General features: G+C 41.6%; 1 protein-coding gene across 12 annotated transcripts in view; it reads right to left on the bottom strand.

Moving 5' to 3' along the window:
• The window catches only part of TANC1 (tetratricopeptide repeat, ankyrin repeat and coiled-coil containing 1), a 235,872-nt gene that overhangs the window by 71,477 nt on the left and 144,299 nt on the right, over positions 1 to 20,096 (bottom strand). For 9 of the 12 annotated variants that reach the window (XM_054699750.1, XM_054699748.1, XM_037523386.2 and 6 more), the window contains 2 exons: positions 10,017 to 10,147; positions 8,803 to 8,989 (listed from right to left, as the gene is read on the bottom strand). The exons of 1 other annotated variant lie outside the window; for it this stretch is intronic. In XM_054699750.1, coding sequence (XP_054555725.1) covers positions 8,803 to 8,989; positions 10,017 to 10,147 — 318 coding nt within the window. The remainder of the gene's footprint in view (positions 1 to 8,802; positions 8,990 to 10,016; positions 10,148 to 20,096) is intronic. 2 more of the 12 variants (XM_037523385.2, XM_037523387.2) reach the window with 1 other exon arrangement.

Raw genomic sequence — 20,096 nt, 5'->3', positions numbered from 1 at the left:
CACGATTAGTAGTATGTCTAATATGAGGCTTTTTGATTGCACATGCAGTGGTTTAAAAAATTCCCTTTGCCTAAACACACAGTGCCAACACAGAAGAATCCACTAAGTATCTGTGAGTAGAATATATTTTGCTGTGCATGAAGTCAGCTTTGTTAAAAATGGCCACCCACTCAGTCAAATTGTTTTGCTCTGTAAGTTTCTACAATAAAATTTAGTTATTTTCCCTTACCAAGTTTTCTTTATTCCCTCTTTTAAATGCATATTTAAAATAGGATTGGAAAAAAAAATATTATCAGTGTAAATCCAGGACTCAATACATAGCTTGATGATACCTATGTCAGATTACAGGTTTAAAAGAACATTAAGCAGAAAATTAAACTGAGTAAGCATTAGTGCAGAAATATTTAGGAAGTAAGGGCCATATATTTGTCCTCAAATATATACCATGTGCAGAGGGCAGAGTGCTCCTTTTGAAGTATAGAAAGACATATACTTGTCTTAGGTCGAAGCTTGGCTTCTTCCCTTTTGAGGGTCCACAAGGGGATGTGTCTCTTGGACACATGGAATGTGTCTAATACTAGGAATGGTACCATTTTGGTCTTCCCTTCACAACCACCATCTCCTATATTTGATTGTTTCTTTATACTGACCACCTGGAAACTTAAAGAGTAAAATTTTCTGCCAACTTATAAGCAAAAGCCAAAAATGTTGTAAGAACCTAACTCCTGACTTCGGTTTTTCTCTTATCTTTATTTCCTTTCCCTAACACATAGCACCTTCACTGAAAAAGAAAAATTTTGTTCTACCAAGTGTCTATTTGTGAACATTCAAATTCATTGGGAAGGGAATAAGTTTAAATAAGTAACTACTCTTAGGAAGTCACAGTGACAATCAACATAAATAATGTAACAGGGCTTACCTAGCAGGGACTGGGTTCTAAGTCTTTTTCCTATCAACTCACTAAACACTGCTAACATCCCTGTGGGCAGGAATGTCTTGCTGTGCTCCTCCACGGGGCGCCACACTGTTCTGATTATGCTGCACTATTAGCAGCAAATTTTGAGCATGTATCCCAGATACATGTATTTATAAATAACATGCAGCACTCTAATTATTATAATATAAACCATACACACAAAATACATATTTTTAAAGGATTAAAAAAACAACAACCCAGAAATGGGATTTTCTTCAAGTACTTCATAGATTGACTGCAGTCTTGATTTCCAAAGCCAGGGCTCCATGAAGAGAGTCCTTTATCCTTCTTGGGGTAGCGGGTAAAATTAGATACAAGAGCATATGCAAAGTGCCTCACAGATCATGAGTACTCAATGTTTTCCTCCCCATATAGCTGAAGAAAAGTAAAATAGTACTAGAAAAGCAAACCCCTCTTAACTTCTATATTCAATTTAATGGTGACAGGAAAAGTTTAAAAGTTAAGACACTGGACCAATGGGTTAAAGATCAAACATAATGGCTGCTTATAAAAGTGGGAGATGGGAAGAAATAAATAAAAAAAGCATCATTCAGCTAGTACAGATGCCTCCTCCTTTAACTGGATGAATAAACATCACTAACAACTTTGAAAAGAGGACGCAAAAAGTCTAAATGAGATTAGAGATATCCAAGAGCCAGTCAAGGAAACCCATGCTAAAGATTCCTGCTACCTGGACCTGACAGAAGGTTTTGCCCCTCTCCTTAGCACTGACATCCACCTGGTTCAGGCTGCCGTCGTGTCTTTTGGGTTTTCTCAAGGGACAAAGGGGGAGAAAGACAGCATGGATGAAACCAAGCCTGCATGAAACCTCTGGACAGAAATTCCAAACTGTGCTTCTCCCTCCACCCCACCCAGAAAGTAACACACCACACGGGGAGCAAACTAAAGCTTCCCTGGAGTGGCTGCTTTATCTCCCTCAGCCCAGCAAGAAGAGGGTTCCAGAGAAGGCACTCATGCACACTCTCCTCCGCAGCTGCAGGGAGGGCAGTGTGAGTTACCTGTGGCTCCAGGGAACTTTCTGGCTTCTCCTTCTGCCACTTTCCATGGACAACAGCTTGGTTCCTCTGGCTGTTGTGAGACACGCCAAAGAGCCCTGCTCCCCTTCTGGCCTTGCATAAGGGCCCTGTGCTCTGGCTTGTGACAGACAGATCTCTGTACCTAATCTTCAGCTCAGCACTCACTGTGTTGCGCAAGGCCTGCTCTGCTATGACATGCAGGGAGCAGGCCAGGGACCTGAGCCATGCCTTCACAGCAGCATTCGGCAGGTCCTTTGACTGTGGAAACACCTAGAGGAACAGCTGGACTGGGTGTGGGGGAGAGGAGGACAGGTCGGCCTTGTTCAGCCACACTGCCCAAACTCAGTGTGACACAGCAACTAAGAGGCTCCAAAGGAAGCCTGTGGATTTAAATATCAAATTTTCTAGAGGCAACTGGGGACCAATGTTCTGGTAAAACATTGCTTAACCTGTGCACTGCAGGTAGAGACACTGTAGTTTCTGACATAGACCAATGGCACAAGGTCCTATTAGCACTTGATATCATCATTTACCTCAGAGCATACGTCTTCCACCAGAGGTGTCAATCATCACCATGTTTCAAACCCATCTCAGTAGTTGACATTTTGCCCAGACTCTCTAAGGACAGAAAGCCATTCTTTAGTCCTATAGGTGGATGTTTTGAAATAGATACTATGCCTTCTCTTTATTGTTCCAGTACTCAACAAACTTGTTCCTGGTACACAGCAGGTGCCAATAAATGCTTGCTATACCAACAGGACAGCCTAAAGAATCCAACCACTGTCTGAATAAAAGTACAACAGGTGCTCTGCTGACTAGAATCATCAACAAGGATTTCTTTTGCACACATTACATATGTTGTTGCTGAATTATATGTAAAGACAAATTTTCCTCCTTCACCCAAGAGATTAAAAAAAGCTTTTATAATTAAGGATGAGTTTTTTAAATTGCAGGCAATGTTAGCAAAATGAATATTAACACAGATCTGAAACATGCTAAATAGTTATTACCAAATCAATTTCAGAGGATGTGCATTGAGTAGCAAACAGGGCAATACAGGTGGCAACAAAGTGGCATTAGCATAACTCAAATGGGCAAGGTTTGCAAGTGAAAAATGAAAATGAAGGCCAATTTTAACTTGTAAGCTGATAATTCCCTGGGTACACAAAGTCCAGGTCTACAGCTACCTCTGGAATCACCTACATTTTACAACCTAGGAGAGCACAGGGGAGAGCTGTGGGAAGATCAAGTCAACCCACAATGACATTGTTATTATGTCCCAGGCAACTAGGCAGATAAACTAGTAATATTAGACTCTAGAAAGCACCCGGAGGATACCAATCAAGTGTCGGGTATTTTACTGCAAGTCTCTTTGGTTGTAGAAGTGTTTCTATGAAGGCATCCCCTGCTTAAGTTCATACCTGCCTCCAGCTCCAAAGTGAGCAGGAGAAAAAGGAAAGCAAGGCCCCATTTTCCCCAAAGAAAGGGGAGAGGCAGCAGGAAGAGACCAGGTTTTTGCTTAACCCTCTTCAAATTCTGAGCACGTAATCATCCTGAAAGCTGGTGGAATGTGGTGGCTCAGGTGAAGAAGGACACACCTGCTCCACCTGGGAGACGTGCCCAGTGGGTAAGACATAGCCACAATGTTCACGCGGAATGCCCTCCCTGCATGGAGCTCTCCTAACACACCTCTCAGAAGGAAGCAGATTCAGACACTACACAAGTAATTTGGAGATTATGTCAGCAGGTACAAGCAGACAGCAAAGGAAGGGAATAGAAGGAATGACTGGCTTGATGGCCTCACCCTCAGTCAGAATTCTTCTAATTGCCACCTGGAAGTCCTTCTCTAGGGCACATCTATCAGCAGCAGATAGGAAGGACTTACTAATTTTTAAGACTATAATAAAAAAGCTAGGTTTTGTTTGTTTCTCTTCATCTAATATGCATCTTCTCTCTTCCTAAATAGAGAAAGAGCCCACTTCTTTGAAAAAGATACATAAAATACATAAAAAGCAGACACATAAAAATGTTGATCACGACCTGGACATCAATAAAGAACAGTGTTTAAATCAAGAAGTGCTTTTACGTTCAAACGTCCACTACTGGCAGAGATGCTTTGTTAAATCACATTGGTTTTCACACACGTTCCAACAAATACAAATGCATAATTTTTTTCTAACGTGTGATTTGATTAGTACAGTCTACAATTTCCATTTGTAACAGTTGGAAGCAAGTTATATTCAAAGGCACATCGCTAAGAAAAGATGCTTTCTCAGGCACGGAGGAAACACCTTTAAAAGCTAATCCTCTATAGAGTTTTCCTTTTCAAAGCAAGTAATGTAAAAGCTGCTTTATGGTGATTGGGTGCATCTGGGTTTCACATTTGGATGGTTTTCACTTTGCAAGTCAGATACCAACTTCTAGGTAATGGCAAAGATTTTAATGTGTAGACAGTAAGGAATTTTACTTAAAAATAAAGAAGATATTCATAGGGAATTCAGATAATCCCGTACAGCTTAGACAATATTTCTACATGACAGAATTATTATACTTCTAAAGACATTTATGTTGGAAGAACTTAGACCTCCTGAAATAGGATATGGTGAAACTTCCCTCTGCAGAGCACAGTAAGGTTGGAACAAGGGGTGGTGAGGGTTCTGTTAAGCCCTGGTCTAAACACAGAAAGACTGGAGGGGGCCCAATCAATTCTCCCAATAGTCATTAGCCTGCCTTTTCTCCCACTAAGCAGCTCCTTTAAAAAAAACAACAAACAAAAAAACTCTCTTCACCCGTAATGTGCCAAAACCAGTGGACACAGAACATAGGGGACACTGTGACAACCCTAAGACTGTCTGGACCTGTGGGGACACAAGCGTCCCTTCACAGCATCTGCTGAAAAAAAAAATTAGATTAAATATAATCAATGTAGTGGAAATCAGCTAAAATACTAAAAGGCAGCCCAGGAATTTTTAAAGATGGGTTAGCACTGTTTGAAATTTCCCTTAAATGCCCCAAAATAAACTGCTAAAGCTGTATATGGAACTCTAGCCTGAGTCCCGTAGGAGACGGCAGCTACTTAAAGCTTAAAATGCCATGGCAGCCGTGAGCTTTATGCCACCCATCCCCCAAAACCTTTGCCAGTCCAACCCCAGCTCTCTGGGTTGACAAATCTTAACTTAAAATGGAAAATTAAATGGAAAGCTGCTTCCTCCCTTCTCCAGGCCCTATGTAATTTGGAACATGGATCCTAACCAGCTTATTTTACAAGCAGCTGCCAGGCCTTCCAGAGCAGGAAGCCAAGATATCTTACCTTCATCTCTGGCCACTAAGATGACTGTGTTCTTGAATATTTTACCCTGCTAAACATTTAAGATGCCCAAAGGCTGCCATTCCCAGGCTACACCTTTTAAAAACAGGCATGTTCTTCAGGTAGAGAAAGCACATACCCCACCCCCAGAAATCACAGAACCACACCTGAGTCATAGGTCCCTGCTATTCAGAGGCAATGGAACTTGCATACCCTGTACTGACTTAGGAGGAAGTGCTTTCCCTCCCCAGGCACCACCACTCCTGCCTCTTCAAAGAGCTCTGGTGACAGCCCGCCTAGAGAAGAAATACAGGCTTTTTCCCTTCTCCTCCCTACACACCTCCAATGTGTTCTCTGGCAACAGATTCTAATTCTGCAGGTCATGGAAGGAAAAGAACAGAGGAACCTTGTCCCTGGCATGGTGATTCCCCTCTCAGCCACCTATGGTCCTTGCTCCCTGCAAGAGAGCCGGAGGCACGGTCTCCAGAAACTGGGGGTCTTCCTAGAAGAGGGGCTTACTAAGCACTTCCTTGTGCCTCCCACTTCATCTTGATTGTCACCACTGTTCATGTTCTGCTGAGTTAAGGCAATATATTGGCTTGAGCCAAGAATGAAGGACAGCCTCAATGACGTGAAATGTGTAATTTAACACTGATGGCAAGACACAGCTTCGAGTGCAGGTGACATTAGAAAGATGTGACAATGCCAAATGAGAACGGGAATTCTGAATTTTCTTTATAAACCAATTAACAGTCTCTCCTCAATGCAACCTGATGCTAGCAACGATTCTTAATTTCTCACTCCCAACTCTGTGCTAGGAGCCCAGGAGGTAGCCAAAATAATATAAATGAGGTATTTATTCATGTGGGAACAAAATTACATAATAAAACAAGAATAAATGGAAGGAAAATATTGAGGTGCTATAAGAAGCATAGCAGGGCTAAACAAGGAATAGGTAGAACAGCATTAAGTACTAATTAAGGATCTTAACATCCGACAGCTCAATCTTTTATTGACATTACCAGCAACTGCTGCCTTTAGAACACTTTTGAAATTGCAAGTATTGAATCTCTACAAGAGAAAGAGGGATGAATGGATGGGTGAATGATGAGTGAATGAGGATGGTTTTCTGTTATTGGAAAATTTTTGTCACAACCAGAAACCTTATAGCATTGGCCGGCTCCTCAAAGGAAGATAAACTCTACAGAGGAGAGGATATTTCAGAACCGTTAAGAAGGCTGGGAAAAAATCATTGGGGATCATAGAATTAACACCAGCGATCTAGCAACAGTAGGTGGCTCGGAGAGAGACAGGGCATGAGAACAGAAGTAACAAAGGGAAAAATTAGTTGGACTAGTCCAAACAGCAGGAGGGGAAGCAGCGTGAGATGAGAATGAAGAATTAGAACTTAAATTTGCTAAAAATCCTCAGTCAACCATTTTTATGAAATATCCAGAATGAGGTAATATATAGAGAGGGGAAGCAAATTATTGGTTGAGGTGGGTGGAGGAAGTAGAGTGTGACTTCTAATGTATACAAAGTTTCTTTCTGGGGTCATAAAAAAGGTTCTAAAATCAGACTGTGGGGATGGTGGCACAACTCTGGATATACCATTCAATAGCTCAAACGGGTAAATATTATAGTATGTGAATTGTATCTTAATAAATCAAACTGAACAAAACAAAGACCCACGGAAGACGCTGATCAAGTGAAAAGTGAGGGAAGAGGGCATCATCTTCCTCCCTCATGGTGAGGGGCCCCTCACAAAGCCACAGTGAGGTCTAGACCAGGGAGCCCACAATCCGCTCCCAGGCATCTCACAATCTTTTGAGGCAATCTCCAAAACAGAATAAACCTGCAAACTGGATAAACCTGCAACTTTTCAGATTGTACTTGAAATTGCCAGTGACTGAGAAAATATGGGGCTCAAATGTGATTCCATTTGATTGTGGAAGTGCAGTTCTGTCCATAATAAATTGTAAAATATTTCTCAAGGACATGGGTGTGATTCAGCTAAGTGGTGACTTGCTAAGTGGAGGGCCGCTGTTCAACAGCTCAATCTTTTATTGAAATGAGCAATCCATCCTGCGGCCCCATACATCTGGTACCTAAAAGGCACCAAGCTGGATGTCCAGGGGCCCAGGCCCACCTTCAGAAAGGTAAATGAAGTCTGTCTTGGATGAGATATAAAAATAAGGGTTCTTAAATTCTTTGGATGGTTCTGGACGGGATTAGACACTACTGGACTAAAGAATTCTTAATTTTACAAAGAAGGAAAGTAGTATGCAAATAACTCAATTAAATATTACTCAAGTCACCTAGTGACTAGTTAGTAGCCTAAGAGTCAGGACTCAGTCTGTGCCCCAAGACCCTCAGTGGTGAATGTAGCTGAAGGGATGGGTGAGGCATCCTTAGAAAAAGCTAACCTTAGAACAGTGGTCAGACCCCATTACAGTCACATGTCACTTAATGACAGGGATACAAAATGAAAAATGCTTCATTAGGCAGTTTCGCTGTACAAACATCATAGTGTTCTGGGCCTCCCCGGTGGCACAGCAGTTGAGCGCTGGCTTGCGAAGCTGCCCGCAGCCTCTGCAGTGCCGGTTCGATCCCCGGCTGCTGGGCGAGGATCCCACATGGCGCGCAGTCCTCTCCTGCCACCTGCTGCTCCCCTCAGCAGTGTATTTCATCTGTCCGCCTGTTCTGCTCCCTGCTCTGGCTCTGGTGAATTCCCTCACCCTCCCTCACTTCTGACTGTACCCAGTGCTTGTATAAATAAATAAATAAATCTTAAAAAAATTTTTTTTTTGGGAAAAAAAAAATCATAGTGTTCTTACATAAAACTGATGGCATAACTCCCACACAGCTGGGCCATATTGAGGGACCTCCATCAGAGATGCAGTTTCTTGCTGCCCAAAATGTCATGTGGCGCATGACTGTAAAGCAGGTCCCTGAATGCCACTGTTTTGCTAAATATATTTCATTCAAGCATTATAGTCATTAAAGTCAGTTCCCAAGAACCTATAGATGGTGTTAAGTGAGGATCTATTGCTTAAAAAAAAAAAAAAAAACCACTAAAGAACAAATGCCTAAGGGGAAATAGCTGATCTTAAGGTAAGGCTGAGAGGACTTCTCAATTCATGCAGCTATTTCATGGTTCTGTTATGTGTCCTTGTGGGTCTGGATACCCCACCAATGCAATCAACTGGTGAGGAGGGAAGGTTTTTACAATTTCACAGGCCAGATTTTATCTGGAGTCTTTCTTATCAAATAAGCCCAGTGATACCAAATAAACACCAAGGAATGTAAAAGCTGCTTCCTTCTCTGGACTACACAAGGAGCCGGTATCCTCTGCAAAGGACAGGGCGGGCTCTGGCAGACGACCTTCACAGACCACGCTAAAACCCTGTTAAGAAGTGCCTGGTGAATGCTCTGGCTGACGTGCAAGGAGCCATGACATTACCGAGCAATGTGCTTCTTACCTATAATTCCACTGTCCTTGCTTTCCAGGGTGGAACTAGGGCTGCTAATGGTCTCACAGGGACTTTTGTTGGCTGCCGTCTTGCTGACACAGCTATTCAAGGTTGAGCAGGGGCTATCGGTGCTAGGTGATGCGGTGCTGCTTGTTAGTGTGGAGCAAGGACTGATGCCTTGGCTCAGAGCTGTGCACTGCAAGACGAATGGAAGGAGGAGTTAGCACGGCTTACACAGGACACTGCCACACATTCTTTTGTTGCTGATGCTAAAACAAAACTCACAACAGGAAAATGGAAAACAGCCTTTAAAATCTAGGGAGCTTTATATATATAGTCTTGCATGTTTTAAAAGAGAAATATAACCTTATTCTGTTCCCCTTCCTTTAATTCACTTTTTATTAATAAGGGCAGTCTTAGAAATAATTTAGTGGAAAGGCACATCTGTAAAACCAAAATCGTAAACAGGCAGACTTCCTTCATTTAAAGTCTGCAGAAGACAAATGGGTTCTTTGACCTCTGTACGGAAAACCTGGGAATTCGGTTTTTGTAATGTTTCACAAGCACTGCAAGCTGATTCAATTCCTGGAGATTTATGGGCCCTGTGATCAGGGGAAGGAGTCTGGTGGCCACTGCAATCTCAATCAACACATGACACCCTTGCAGAGACCCTGGCAGGGGGGCAGAAGCTCTGGCCCCTCATTGCTATTCAAACACACACATCTCGGAAGTGGCTGGCTGCTGCTCCCCAGGATGGTGAGTGCTCTCCAAGTAGATGAACCATTTGATCTCGTCTTATTTTGTCTCCGCCTCATCTGCTATAAATCTTTTCTTCACCCCACTGACCCTTCAAAATCTCAACTGCTAAAAAAGCCCAGGAAAGCATATACCAAAGCAGCCGGATGAGAAGAATGGTGCTATAAAGATAAAAGTCATATATTACACTGAGGATTTCTTTTTGCCACTTTAACTCCTTTAGCCACACTTCTCCAGTGGTGACTAGAAGGTTAATGTGGATGTTTTCTTAAGTTTTGCACCCTTCTGTTTCTCCCCACCTCCCCACTGCAAAAACCTACAAACTGTGGAAATAAATCTCAATACACAACAGCCCAGACTCATTTGACTGAATAATGGCTTCCCCACCCAGGAGGGGGAGAAGATGGTTATCCCTTTAATTCATCCTCTGAGCAGGTATGAAATGCAGTGTCTTCCTGGGGTATTACCATGGTTTCATTTTTTTCTTCAATGGTTATGTGGGTAGCAGTTGGGATCCCTTCTCCCAGTAAAAATCCCAGCCTTGTCAACAGTTCTTGAGCTGCCGGCGAACAGCTCGGTTCATTATCGGTCTTTGCTTCTGGAACAAAGAAAGAAAACAATGAAGATGCCCCTCTGGGGAATTTCAGTATCGCATCTGGATGAGTTGGCACTACAGCTGCTTGTCTGGCGCTTTTGTGTATTTTTATAAAATGCACAAAGTTTGACAATGCTGCCTGTCCTCGAGCAATACATTCTAATTAAGAGGCTGTGACAGGTTAAGAAAACAGTAAAAGAGAAACTCCAAGTGCAAAGGGTGAAGTATTTGACCTGAATCAGAGAACACGGCGTCATTATGTGATAGTGATTCCTATTTCCATGCCATGTGAAAAATGGGGACTTCAGACAGCAACAGTAGAAAAAGGGCTACCCTTCATCTTGCTCTTAAAGCACAATATGGCCAGAGCCCACAGGAGGCTGAAGGAAAGCATAATGTAAGTGGCATGCTGGCAGAGGCCTAGGCTACTTAGATGTTGGGGAAAAACTGAAATCCAAGCCCTCATTAAATAGACGGGCCATGACTGCTCCCGTGGAAACACAGTGTATCTCACAGCAGTGGAAGTCAAAACCAGGATTCTAACTCAAGGGTCAATCACCAGGAATCCACACTGAAACAAAGATTTTAAATCCCAGTAAAATGTGTTCCAGGAGACAGGACCCTGTAATGTTACTGAGTCCCAGCAACACATCACAGTAATACAGTAAGAATCCCAGGGGCCTCCCCGGTGGCACAGCGGTTGAGCGCTGGGTTGCGAAGCTGCCCGCTGCCTCTGCAGCGCCAGTTCGATCCCTGGCTGCTCCCGGGCCAGGCCACCGGAGGAGGGTTCCCGCATCACATGGTGCGCAGACCTCTCCTGCCGTCCGCTGCTCCCCTCAGCAGTGTACTTCGGTCCTTCTGCCTGCTCTGCTCCCCGCTCTGGCTCTGGTGAATTCTCTCACCCTCCCGCGCTTCTGACTGTACCCAGTGCTTGTATGTATGTATGTATGTATGTATGTAAGTATGTATGTATGTATGTATAAATAAATGAATAAATCTTTAAAAAAAAAAAAAGAATTCCAGTAACACTAATCCACGGTAATGCTGGAGGCATGTCCACCTGAAGACTGCAGGGCGCTTGGAATCCTTGCCATTCTCTGGCCTTTTCCCTCTTTGCACTTAAGGGAGCTGTAGGTGAACCTTGTGTCCAAAAGCCTAACGGTACTTAATTATGGCTAACAAAATAATATTCAACATTTTCATCATTTTGATCTCTCTCGCACATCTTTAAGTAAGCATCCACTGGGGTGAAGTAAGGTATTAAACAATCCATGCTTACAAAGCTAGGACTTAAAACAATATGTAACATGTAAAATAGTCATTAATCTTTTAATGTTTTGTTCCCTTTTGTTCAATCTTCTAGCTGAACCCATACACTCACGGACCTGTTTTCCCTAGCTTCAAGCTACAGTGTCACCACCAGAGTTCAAAAGTGACTCTGCCCTATGTAAGGAACCACAAAAATCAAAATAACAGAGTTAAGATCATCTATGTCCTCTTCACTCATAAGTTTTGCTAAGTCTCGCTCCCAGGATGGCAGCTACAAAGGAAATTCGGCTGGCAAGCTTCAAGGAAGGAAAACACCCACCCTCTGCTTGCTCTCCCAATGTTTGGGGTGAGAAGAGCTATTTGCCAGTGTGTATATTTTTTTAGTTATTCTAGAAAAATACACAGCTAACCAAGGCTAGTTTGCACTGGATTAAGATAGCCTGATGCACCTGGATCATTTGAGTTAAACTCTAAACATGAAAGGCCAGTGGACCCAAACCAACAGGAGTGAGAGAGTCACCAGGGGCGGGCGAGTCAACCACACCCTGAAAGCCACTCTAGAAGGTTCCTTCCCACCAGAGATCTCCAATCACATTTTGATTCTCAAGGTACATGGACCTTTGAGAAAGGGAGGCAAAAACCAAACTAAATCAGCACAACCCAGGCACACCCACAGGCTGAACCACTTCAGAAACTGATCAGTCCCACCCTCCCTCACCCCAGGGCTCAGGCAAGGCAGCTACTTTATCTGAAATGGCAGCTGGATCTATGGAGGGAACAGGATGCAGATGAGAAGGGGAAGAAGTGGGTGAGGGGGCAGAACACAGCACTTTCTCTTACTCCATACATGCCCCCTTTTCCTTTCAAAACAATCTCTACATTGCTACCCAGTTGTGACTGTGCCCCAGAATGTGTAGCTTCTAGTTCAACCTGAAACACTCTGGGGAAAGAGCCAGAAACTACTCCCAGTTGGCAGCTGCTGTGGAGGCAGCGAGCAGCTGCACAGGCTTGGGTGCCACAAAATTTACCCTAACAACAAAGCAGCCACAGCCTACGGCTCATTTGGGGCTCACTCTGAAGCCCTGCATGCTGTGTCAGCTGGAGGGAGGGCGACCCAATGGAGTCACTGTTGCCTAGACACTGTGTCTGAAGACAACCCAGATCCTCTAACTTTTCATTAAAACATCGATGTGTATATCCCAACATAGCCAGTGACCCAGTCCTGCTGCCTGAGACAAGTTAGGAAGGGATGGCAATTCCAAGTTTAATGTATGAATTAATAGGTGGAATCTAAACTCATGATAAATTTGTTTTCTTCATTGTTCAACATGGGCTGTGCTGCCATCGAAGTTCTACAAGCCCTACCTGAGATCAGGATGATACACTTTATTTCAGCTATAGTAGCCATTAAGTCACTGCAATTTTATTTCTTGCAAGGCTTCCCAACTGTCTTTTCATATTATTCTCTCTTCTAAAATGTCAAGCCAGTGACCTTCCCCTCAGAAATTCCCTTCAGTCTCAATTCCTAATGTATGTCAAAATGTTCCCATTTTTCTTTTCTCTCACTGAACTTTCATTCTGGCGGAAGGAGTCCTGGCTGAGGTGTGACAGTGCCATTACAGGACAGATGACTTGCCTGGGAACTCACACCAATATGCTCCACTGTGAAATGGAAATTCATTTCTACTTCCCTAATAGATCATCAAACAATGACATGTGAGCAGACATGATGGTAAACTAATTCTGACTCCAAAACTATCCCCAAACTGAATTCCAAACCAAAATCTAATGGGGCACTAAATGGAGAATCTATTTTCATTCATATAATTAATATGAAATCCCTCATCAGTAATAGGTGAACTTTACCTTATCCTAGTGGGATAAGGGTTAGGTACAGAGACCCCCATCTGTCAGCAACACTTTATATCTCATAGATTTATATATCCAAAGAATGTATGCTGTCTAACTTTGGAGTTGAGAGAACAGGCTTCACACTCCCTAGGAACCCACTAGGCAAGTGGAGAGTGACATTCCTTCCAATAATGTTCTCATAGAATCCCCGATATTACACCACTGAGGAATAACCAAGTGAAGAAAGGCAAATGGAATTTTTTGGATCACCCCTTTTTTTGTTACTCACATCTGTTGGGCCACATTTGAGGCATTAACACTCAGAAGCAGTCCATATTCTAACCAGTTCCTCAATGATGACTTAGTAAAATTTAAATCTTGTCCTTCGCTATAGTCTCAGAAAAAACAACACTCCATATAAAAGCTATCCTTAATTCCTTATAGTGTCAATCTCTCTGAATCTCAATTTTTTTTTTTTTTTTTATCAGCGAAGGGGCCACAACCCCCTTCTTATAGGTTGTGAGGCTCAAAGATATGTGTGAGAAACACTTGGTAAGCCAAACATCTTTAAGATGAAAGTGCTGTATCCAACTTGGTCATTATTTCTACCACCTGTAACACTACTTTCTATTATTTCATCTTCTGTCTCCCTGCTTACATTTTTCTTACCAAAAACCCCCAGCTTTCTGATTATCATTTTTCTGCCTTAAATAACTTTGTGAACTCCCCATTCCTTTGAGAGAATAAATTCCATCCATTTTCTGATTATCCAACTGCTCCTGCTTGGCCCACACTTGCTGCTAATCATCACACTTAGTAAATCATCCCCTCTTCTTCAAACCAGATTTCTATGAGAACTGTGAGGATCCCTGGAGATTACCAACAATCATTCCATCAAGCAATGCCAATTTTTCATTCTCATCTTCAAACTCTAGAGAGCTCTGGGCATTGTTTGGCCATTCACTAGCTATGTAACATTGAACAAATGACTTAATTAGCCGCCAAGACAGTATTTCTAAGTCAAGTCTGTTAAATGAGACAAGGCCTTGTGATGTTAAACCTCATCCTCTGTGTCTCCCTACCCATGTCATGGAAGATGTACTTCAGGCCTAACCTCTGGATGTCTGTGCTTTCTATTAACCAGTATTTTCCTGTTTTTTTTTTTTTTTTTTCTGGCTGTTCCTAAGGCATCACTGTTCCCCTTCTCCTTGAAGCTCCCAAAATAATATTTAAAGAGGACTAACTATACATAAAGCTGATCTATTGATGTCGATAACTGGTTTCTGCTGTGGTACAAGCACAGTCACTATACAAATCACCTTTAAGCTTTTAATCTTACCCCAAATCTTTCTATTTCTGCTTCAAAAATGTCCCCTGAATTAGATTTTTTTTCTTTAGTCATAGTGCCACTGAACGCTAAGTCTTCATTCCCTCAAGTGTAGCTAAGGATCAGACTCTGGATCAATTTTCTCATGTATTTTTATTTTCTCCCTCTCTTCTTTCCTCTAAGCCAGTGCTTCTCAAACTTTCGGTCTCAGGGTTCACTCTTAAAGATTGAGGACTTCAAAGAGTTATGTGGGTTACATGTTGATATTTGTCAGTAGAGATTAAAACTTTGAATTTTTAAATGTGTTATTAGTTCATTTAAAATTGTTGAAAATTATTACTAACATTTTTAATAAAAAATGACTTTAGAATTTAAAAAGCTAGCTACTATTTTTACATTTTTGCAAATCTCATGGTAGTGTCTGATTTAATAGAAGATAGCTGAATTCTCATGTCTGCTTCTTCAATCTGCTGTGATTTATTCTTCTGGTTGCAGTGTGTGAAGAATTGTGCCTTCAGACAGACATGTATTTGGGAAAGTGGGGTGGGGACCCTTTTTAGTTAATTGTAGACATTCTTCTCTGATATCTCACCAAAACTTGACAAGTAGTAATTTCTTAAAGGTTAGTTCCAATGTTTACTCAATTCATATCAATGAACTTTTTATAGTGTTACGTAAAAATCCAGCAGTTTGTTTCACGTTTCAAATGGATTTTTACCCATGTAAGATTTTGTATCATGCATTGAAGATTTGGAAAATACTGAAGATCTTGCAAATGTTGACATATTTTATTATACTATGCCAAAAACTCATATTCATTAGTATTACCACAGATCTCAGTTGAAACATCCAGGGAGACTACCAAGATCAATGTGACAGATGCAAATTTCCAAAAATCTAATTTTCATTTCAAAGGTCAAATTTTATCATTGGCAACTAATCCTGTCAGGTTTTTTTGTTTTGTTTTGTTTTTAATTAAAGTGACATGCTCATTTTGTTCCTTTTGGAGAAAAAAATGTATCAAATACCCAGTTCTGAATAACCATGATTTGTCAGTCTGTCAAGTAAAAACAGCATTGCATTAAAAAAAAGTAGCTAGTTCAGGTTGCAATTAAAACCACACACAAGTGCTTTTCCTTAAGCCAACCATCAGACTTCAGTGGTCAGCAGAAGTGTTTACGTGGATTTCCCATTTCATGACAGAGTATTTTAAAATGGATATTCAATGTCAAGATTTAATAACATTTTAAGTGCTTTGTGAAAGAACATTCTTCAGTGAATTATTTTTGAGGAAAATGTGTGGTGGTGAAAAATACATGCGTACCCCAGGAGAGCAGGTGTCCCTAGCCTGGTCTGTACGAAGGCATCGGAAGTTTTACCAACCATTGCTGGTGCACCCCAGGGCAGGTATCAATGCGATAGAAATGGAAATATCTTCTTAGTGTTATTATGTAAAAAAGAGTTTGACTCCATGAACCCCAGTGAAGGTCTTGGGGATGCCTAAAGTTCACAGTCTATACTTTGAGAACCCCTGCCTTCAGTCTTCAACTGTACTAATTTTTCCTTTCTCTTAAAAATAAAAAACTATAGGGCCTCCTAGGTGGCGCAGCGGTTGAGCGCTGGGTTGCGAAGCTGCCCGCGGCCTCTGCGGCGCCGGTTCGATCCCCGGCTGCTCCCCGGCCACTGGAGGAGGGTCCCACATGGCGTGCAGACCTCTCCTGCCGCCCGCTGCTCCCCTCAGCAGTGTACTTCGGTCCTTCTGCCTGCTCTGCTCCCCGCTCTGGCTCTGGTGAATTCTCTCACCCTCCCTTCTGACTGTACCCAGTGCATGTATAAACCAAACAAACAAACAAATAGATAAATAAGACATGCCTCTAGAAAATTAAAAAAAAAATAAAAATAAAAAAAAAATAAAAAAAAAAATAAAAAACTATAGAGGGCCTCCCTGGTGGCACAAGGGGTTAAGACACAACCTATGAAACCATCCGCAGCCACTGCAGCATGAGTTCGATCCCCAGCCAGGGAGCTTACCCACATGGCGCAGCAGACCTCTCCTGTCTCACCTGCTGTTCCTCTCAGCAATGTATTTCAGTCAATATGCCTGTTCTGTTCCCCACTCTGTCTCTGGTGAAACCTCTCACCCCCCACACCTCTGGCCTGTACCCCAGTTCTTGTATGCATAAATAAATTTAAAAAAAAAAAAAAAACCGAAAGACACACATACTACCCTTCTGCCCCCAGTAATTTATCTCTTATCCTCTCCTTATCTGCTCAACTCCTTGGGGTGAAAAAGAGGTCTACCCTCACCAATTCCATTAACTTATCACCTACTACAACTCAAACTCATTTACCACAACACTCCTCAAACAACCCTGTGAAGTACAGTCATTTTTTAAAAAACAGGTAATCTCAATTAGCCTGTACATTTTTGACCTTGCAAATTGTCTCATCAGACAGACAGGGGAAATGCATGGTTTCCAAGAAACTGTGTGGTCTTGTGGGTCCTTCTCCTACCCTTTGCTGATGCTTTTTGCCCCTTATCCACGGATAAAATGCCAAAGTTTCTCATTTCTCTTTTATCAACAACCTGTACCTTGGTCTAGCACATCTAGCATCACCATGTTCCTCTCAACAAAGGGCTGCACAGTCTACATTCTGAGCACTTTCTTGAACACTAGCTTGATTTTCCAACTGCTCAATAGACACTTTTGCTTAGACATTCCACCAGCACTACAAAGGCACTCAAGCCAAAAACAGTGCCCTCTCCTTCAGCCTCCTCTTAATGTAGTCTCTCAAAGCCTTGAGGTCATCATCTTTTCCTCTTACAGCTCTCAGGTCCTTGTAACTTCAAGAATTCTACATTCGCCTTCTTTCCTGATTCAGTTCTAATTTGAGGTCTAACTCTCACTTAACTATAAAAATCATTTTTTAACCATTCCTTAGCCTCATTTTAGTCTCCTTCCTCATCTTAGTTTCTATCTTGCCCTACTTTATCCTATACATTATTGCCAGGTAAATGTTAAGGCAGAGCTCCAGTTAAAGTCTTTTCAGATTCAGAAACTCCATCTGCAGCCAATTTATTATACACTACTTCCCACCTTGTATTAGGGCTATTGTATATTCAGGTCTTCTATCCCTGAGCAGACTGTAGGCGCCATTAAGAAAGGGTGTATGCTTGGTAAACCATCTCAAGCAGCACCCAGCATAGTGCTTTCCACAACACAGGGATGTAATTAATATTCATTCAGGGAAATGTACAATGAATGGCTACTCTACCATTAGTCTCTCTTTACACATAATGCAGGTATGTCCCCCTTCTGTACTTTCCACTAATTAAAACTTTATTCAGTCACTGATCAAATGGTGCATTGCCATTATAAGGAGATAAAAAACAGCAGGAGCAAAGTTACCTCTTGGGAAAGAACGGGGAATATGACGAGGGGAAATACAAGTTATTTATTGCTTTAAATGAAGTGGTGGATAAGTACCATTCTTCTTTACATTTTTTTCATTCTCTACAACTGTTTCAAAGTCCGAAGGAATAATCAAAAACCTAAGATGTTAATACTTAAACATATATCTAAAAAAGACCTCCTCCCAATAAGGTAGTTTTGTACTTAATCATTCTGCAGTTTCATATGTGTTAGTTTAACTTGCCAACCAAACTGCCATAAAAAAAAGTTTCATCATATTTTGAGATTTATCTTCACAGAGCAATGACTCATAAGACTAAAAGTTTCTCACCCCTCCCCATCAACACTTGCTCAAGTAGCTAATGACAGCTTGAAACAAACCTAAATGGATTATGGTTTCCCCTAATTCTAAGAAACATAGCTGTGAATCCTATTATAATGTAATAATAGTCTCCAATTTATGTTTTTTTTTTTAATTTTCCTTTAAGGCTGAGGTATTATTTTGTGAATGATAGTTTCCCCTAAACATTATGTTGCATTAGCAACAGGTGGCTTATTTGTGGAAAACTTCTTCTCTGTGACACACAGCTTATTAGGACCATCTTATAGGGAAAATGGGATTGCACTTTGTTGGGGATTGCATTCTCCTTGAGGACCTCATGAAGTCACTCTTTTTGTCAGAGTATAAAATGTTATTTTTCAAAAATGATTTAAAATTCTGAACAAAGTAGAGTATCTTTCCCTGAAGATGTTTTCTAGGTGAATGTAAACTTTAATAAACAGGTTCCAGCTCACAATAAAAATGTTCATCTGCCCATATTATAACCCATTTCCCAGATGGTTACTATGCAAACTGCTTATAAATTAATGAGCAAATGGCTTTGTTTAACTTTGATTAAAATTTCAAACACAGAGTTAACACTAGACTTTCTGGAGCTACCTGACATAAAGCAAGGCAGTTTAATTTGAGAAGGATATTTCAACCATTAAGGAGTATCTTGCTATTTTACAAATCTATGTGAAATTTCACAAGAAGCTGTTTTCAATATTTGTCAGTCTAGTGAATACTGAAATGGTATTATTGACAGCACCCAGAAAAAAGTGTCTTAGAGACTTAAAAATGCCCAAAGGAAATATGGAAATCATAAGCCAGAATTTTAAATTAAAACTTCACTGATGATGCCAATATTAAATCTCAGACATTAGAGTTTGTCCACCGTGCATCTTACATGCTTGGGTTAATATCAAACTGAATTACTTTAAGTTTGCTCTTGTCTCCTCTTTAGGTTCAATGACCTGGACACAAAATTTACACTTTAATATGGCAAACTTAATTAACCCCATTGAAATTTAAAGATCCCGTGGGAATTACAAAACACACCATCCCTTACTAATTGTCACACTTAATTTTGTTAGTCAACTACCTCCCCATCAACCAACAGTTCTGCTGGGGCTTCCACCATCACAGCTATCCACACATGATGGGCAGTGTGCCCACAAACCCTAACTACATCCCTTTCCCAGATACCTACAAAAGGAAAAATGATTCCTAATTCTATATGCAATGGAAACTTCTGGTCCATATTCACAGGCGTGTCATTTCAGTCCCCACTGGAGACTGATGATGCTGCATACAAGAGCATGGGTCTGGGGAGTGAGTCCACGAGCAAACTGCAGCCTCCTCCAGCAGTATCAATCACTGTGCTTGAATTGAGGTCACATGGCAGTCAAGCATAAGGAAGCCTCTACGCCCTTCCCCCTCCCAAGAAAGGCAGCCAATTTTGCATTTGGGTAAGGGGAAAAAAGCTGACAATGGGACCGATTTATTTTTATTGTTTCTTTGCACAATAAAATCCTGATTTTCTCCCCCACCCTTACACCTCAGGGGAGTCTTCAACTGCTAGAGATGTCCTCAAAGATGCTCCCAGCTAGGGAGAAAGGTTACATCATGGAGTCTAGGCCAGCTAAAATGCCAGGGGCATAACCCACCAGGACTTCAAAAGCACTGGGAGTGAGGGTGAGGGCAGACTTATTCTGAAACGGGCAACTTGGGAAATTCAATAATTGATATTCACAGTTCAGACAAAAAGGT

Source organism: Talpa occidentalis, unplaced genomic scaffold (assembly GCF_014898055.3).
Source record: "Talpa occidentalis isolate TD23 unplaced genomic scaffold, MPIMG_talOcc4v2.1 talOcc4.3, whole genome shotgun sequence".
Classification (NCBI taxonomy): domain Eukaryota; kingdom Metazoa; phylum Chordata; class Mammalia; order Eulipotyphla; family Talpidae; genus Talpa; species Talpa occidentalis.
Note: the sequence above shows the minus strand (reverse complement) of the source record. Positions and strands in the feature narration are given on the sequence as shown.